Source organism: Zingiber officinale, chromosome 1B, assembly GCF_018446385.1.
Source record: "Zingiber officinale cultivar Zhangliang chromosome 1B, Zo_v1.1, whole genome shotgun sequence".
In the NCBI taxonomy this organism is placed as follows: Eukaryota; Viridiplantae; Streptophyta; class Magnoliopsida; order Zingiberales; family Zingiberaceae; genus Zingiber; species Zingiber officinale.
The window spans coordinates 85,099,933-85,105,358 of NC_055986.1; the positions used below are offsets into that span (position 1 = coordinate 85,099,933).

Consider the following 5,426-nt stretch of genomic DNA (forward strand, 5'->3'; position numbering starts at 1 on the left):
CGGCTCCATCTCCAAAATTTTCCATAAATATTATCTATCATTAATAACAAGCAAAATAATAGAAGCCATACAGAAAACGAAACTCTAGTCTTAGAATTTAGTCTTCTGAAAAACTATTCAAATTCAAAATTTTATCTCAACGTCTTCGCTCGTTATCAAATAGAGTGGGATTCTTGAAGGACATCATCTGCTCAATTTCCTCATCGTCTCCTTTCTATCGTGCACGGTCGGTTTTAGACATAGACTATTAAGTTCTATGTTAAGATCCTAATTTTTATTGAGGTCGATTATTTTGAAAATATTAAATATATGTTATATGCTTTTTAAAGAGAATAAAAATTAATAGGGTTTATATGATAAAAGATTCTACAATCCTTTCTACCCTGTTCTGCACCAGCTTCAGCTTTATGTCTATCGTCTGCACCAGTTCCACTGCGTCATTTAGGCCGGTGTCGTCCAGGCTCCGCCCGCCGGCCATAATCTCGTGGGCGAAGAGGCTGACTTCGAGCTCCCTGCTCTCACGATCCTGGCGGCGGAGTTGGTCCTGCAGCTTGGCGACGCGCTGCCGGAGGAAGCCCTCCTGGTCAGTCATCTTGCGCCACCGGTACATCTCCGGCATGCTATTGAAGCGCGTGGCCACGCGAGCCGTCTCCGTCGGCGACGGCCACACCTCCGGCTCCGCCGCATCCTGAGGCCCGTAGACGACCAGGCACGCCTCGATGCCGCAGAGCATGGCGAGCTCGCTCACCTTCTTCACCAGGCCCTTCTTCCGCTCCTCGAAGGTGAAGCGTCTCGTGGCATCGTTGGTGATCCATGCGAGCTTCACCTTCTTCCTCCCCATGGCGGTCTTTTAATCAATTGCTAATCTATATTAATCGCTCTCCATCAATTTATACAAATTACTAGAGATTTTCATTTGGAGTCGAAATTATTGTTGAATTTGGAAAAGAATCACAACGAATCCCGTCAATTAATGGAACGCCAACATGTTTCCTTTCATAGTTTCAAATTGTAATATTTCTTTCAATCTAATATATGTTAACTATTTCCTTCCTGAATAAAAGATCATAATTTTAAATTTCAAATCTTTCTTTTTAAATCAACACAAAATTGGTTGTGGATTAGAACAACGATATTAATTAATTAAATAAGCCAGTGCAATGATAGTAGGAAATAATATAAAGATATAAAACACTATTAAGATATGTACGTCTATCTTGCATGAATATATTTCGCATAATTAGATCAAAGAAAATTATTTTATCAATCAATAGGTCGGGTTCAAACCGACTTGATCATTTCGAATTGACCGGATCTAAAATGGTCGATTCAAACCATGAAAGCGGATCAGAGTATTACTTTACCAAGTCAATCGATCGATAATATCATTGTGTTGGTGCAGCGGGGCGGGCAAGATAAGGGTGAGTTGCTTGAAAAATAAAATATATCATCCTAAGTCTTTCAAATCAAAAATGCAACACTAATAAAATAAAAAACAGAAATAAAAGAGGAGACATAATTTTGACTTGGTTACAATCAAGACGGTTGTTAATCCAAGGCGGTCGAACAGCTCTACTAGAATATCTCCTTTACTGTATGCGGAGAAGCTTCCTTTACACACTTAGAATGCTCAGAGGTTGCTAGGAACTTAATACAGAGTTAAATTCTTTATTTCCTAACTTCAGGGGTCTTTATATAGCTCCTGAAAATCTTATCCCGAGTGTTGAAGGCACCTCCAAGAGGATTGAGGGCGCCTCCAAGCAGTTTGACTGGATAAAGCTTTATCCGGTTGCAAACGGTCACGAAAATTGGGTCTGAAGCGCCTCCAATTTTCTTGAAGGCGCCTCGGACTGGTCTGAGGTGCCTTCAAGGTGATGGAGGCGCCTCGGACTGGTCTGAGGCGCCTCGAACTGCATGGTATAAATAGTTTTCAACTTCTCTTTTTCCTCTTCTTCCGAAGCTTCGATCGCTTGGGTGATTTTGGTCAACCGAAATAGAGCTCACCCGAACCCAATTTCTGACCTTCTCCTCGAGCATACTTCCGACCCGGTTTCTCGTCCCTCGAACGTCGCGCACGTTCTTCTCGTCTATCGATGTACTCTTCCGCAGCTCTTTCGTCCTTCGGGCGCACCGAGCCCGTCGGCTCCCTTCCCGTGTCGTCCTTCTCGCTAGCTGCGTCTTCCGCTCGACTTCCTGCGTTCCTAAGTTTCTACACACTTAGACACAGGGATCACATAACAAACAGGATCTAACTTAACTTGATTGATTACATCAAAACAATCACGGGGTCCAACACATTGTCCATATAATTCAAATAAAATAAAAAAGTTTTGTTCCATTATTATTGATGTGGCCCACAACGGTCTCCTTCAATTCATACTTGTCCCATGGGTCAAGAGTCGTGCTGATCTGTCAGTCAAAATTAAGATGGGTCAAACGTGATCCAAGAGAATATTAATTCAGCTCAGATGTGACTTAGATATGGTCAAACGTAATTTAATTCATGTCCACAAGGTGTTCGATGAATTTTCCCAACCATTTTTAGCTTTTTATTTTCTTATCTTATATTCTTGTCATGCTTCATTTGTTATTTTGTTGAATGTTATTGTTTTTATTAAGTTTGCATTCTTAATTTACATGTCATTAAGTTCTGAATTAGGAAGACATCATCACAGGTGACTTGTCATTTGGCAGTCATTTTGGCATGTACATAAATCAAGAGCATCACATTGACAATTAGCCAAGGCCACAAACACACAATCTCTTACAGATTTTGATTTGCAGTTCATTTTAAAATTTGTTAAAAAATTTCCTTTGTTATTTTTGGAAAAGTCATACGTGTATGCAATTTTATGTTTTCTTTAATCTTTTGACTTTTCTAGTTGTAGCACTTTTTTAATGGTTATTCCCTACTTGATTTGAGTGTTTTATTCTTGTTTATAAATTATAGGGTCAATACGACCATCAAACAATAGGAAATCAATCAAGGATGCAGTGAATTTATCAACAAATACTACAAATATATTTCTATTCCACAATTATTACGTAGGGCTTTAAAATTGTTTAATTCAAATAAAAAATAAAAGGTAGAAAAAATATTATGTGGAAAGTAGTATAAGTATGTGTAATAATGTTTAACATATATTTTAATGAGTATATTTGTCATTAACAATTTTTTAAAAATTATCTTAGACTTCTCAACAATAAGATGTGAAACAATGTACTTATTATGTGATGAGATTTATGAGACAAATTATTGAAGAAGTTGAAACTATTGAGAAAGATTCACTACAATCAATAATAATATTATCTTGCTTGAATAGTCATTTGAAGGTGCTTCTATAGCTTTTACAATTCACATAATTTTTGAATAGCCTATAAGATACTAGTGGCAATCATGTCTTTTTTTCTTTGCTTATGAATGCTCTTTAGATGTTGAGATTGTGGAAATTTCACATGTCGTTTGCTTATTCCTGTTGTCATTCATTAGATGTTGAGATTATGGAAATTTCACGTGCAGTGCCTTTTCAGATATTTTGAAGATGAATGGAGGTATTCAGAAACTCCAGTTAAACAACTTGGGTATAGATGATTACAGGAGCATCAACTACATGTTATGTGACACTGTATCTGAACCCCAAGGGTGTGACTGGGAAGTACTTCGACGAAGAACTATCAAGAAGGCTTTGGGATCTAAGCGAGAAGATGGTTAAAGCCAATGAGTAAAGAGCATTCAAGTCAAGAGGATAAGTAGCATCTACCAAGATCCTTTAAATTCATGCAATAAGATATAGTCTAGAGGAGTAGTTTTGAGTGTCTCCTAATTAAAATTTCTTTATATGCGAATAGTTATGTTTGTTATAGAACTATAAGGATGCTAATTTGTATATTTATCTTGATTGTTTATTTAATAATATGTTGTTGATTGAAGTAAATTCATTTTCATTTATCTTTTATTTGTTTCGGTATTAAAAAAACAACAGTTTAAAACCTCTTGTCTTTTTAAAAAAGGCAACGCTTTTTATGCGTTGTGAAACTGTTGTCTTTGCTAAAAAAGACAATGTTTTTTATGTATTGTCCTTAAAAAAGACAACGTTTTTTATGTGTTGTCTTTGCAAACCGTCAGTCGACCCCCCGACGATCATTCCTATTTCACCTCAGGCGGCGTTGCTCCTATTTTCTTTCTCTCGAGCTGAGTGTCATCTCCATTCGCCCTGCTCCCGAACAGGACTTGGACTATTCCATCATTGAGATTGATGGTGGCGTGGTTTGACCACTGTCTTTTCGTCTTCCCTTCGCCTAGTTAATCGATGCCTATATCTCCGATCTGGCGGTGGTGATTGACGATACTACCTTCTTGGGGTGGCCGGCCTGCTAGCTAGGTAGCATTCTCATGTATTATGAGTCATCGATTTATGGAAGAAGCAAAACATCGGCGTCCATATTTTGCCCATAGAGGCTTTTGGGTGTCCAGCCCCAATGTACTGCACAGCATGTGTCCTATGTGTTAGAGTATATACTAAAAGCCTAGCTTTTGTTAACATTTATTTTGAAATAAAGAATCACATTGGTAAAAAATGTTTACATTATACTAAGTGTAGTTGTTCAATTAATTTATATTGTAGAAAACATGGTTTGTGGTGTTACACACAGAAGATCATGTTATCGGTTCTTTATAAATTATAAACAATAGCTCGTGACTAAGATGGAAAGGAGCAAACTATTGAAATAGTCATAGTGTAATTAGGTGTTAGTTTATCTTGACTGATAAATTACACCAGTACACTCTGAGTGTATTGAGCAGGACCATTTAAGGTAAGTTCTTTTTATACTGACTTAATAAAAGAACATGACCTTAGTTATTATGGAAGTGTGTGCTCTTAATCCTAATATAATAACAAGCACATATATTTAGTATTTATTTCTTTGACTTATCAAAGGGTGAGATTTAGCTCGATAAATCAATAAGCCCGATAAGGTGGGAAATGATATTACTTATAGTGTGTGTTGTTGATTATAGAAGGAAACTGTGTCCTAGTAATCTAGGTTGATAATGTCCCCAAGGGGAGCTCATAAGGATTGTCATGTTAAACCCTGCAGGTGGACTTAGTCCAACATGACGATAAGGTTGAGTGGTAATACTCTTGGATTGAGATATTAATTAAGTGAGTTGTCAGTGACTCATTTAATTAGTGGACATTCGATATCTTAAACACAGGGAGACTAACACACTCATAATAAGAAGGAGCCCAAAATGTAATTTGGGATTGGTGCGGTAGTTCAATAATAATTCTTTAGTGGAATGAATTATTATTGTTGAAATTAAGTTGGGTGTTCGGGGCAAACACGGGAAGCTTAATTTCATCGGAAGACCAAAACCAATTCCTCCTCTCGGTCCCTATCGTAACCTCTTATTTATAAAATAT

The 5,426-nt window shown here is 37.3% G+C and overlaps 1 protein-coding gene across 1 annotated transcript; it reads right to left on the reverse strand.

Annotated features, from left to right (window-relative positions):
* Positions 1-349: 349 nt before the first annotated feature.
* On the reverse strand, positions 350-841 carry LOC122039512 (agamous-like MADS-box protein AGL80). Its single transcript, XM_042599122.1, has one exon. The coding sequence runs from the start codon at positions 839-841 to the stop codon at positions 350-352; it is 492 nt and encodes a 163-aa protein (XP_042455056.1).
* Between the last annotated feature and the right edge of the window lie 4,585 nt (positions 842-5,426).

What these genes read in the sequence shown, in the direction of transcription:
- LOC122039512 (XM_042599122.1), bottom strand. Translation starts at nt 841, where the DNA reads ATGGGGAGGAAGAAGGTGAAGCTCGCATGGATCACCAACGATGCCACG.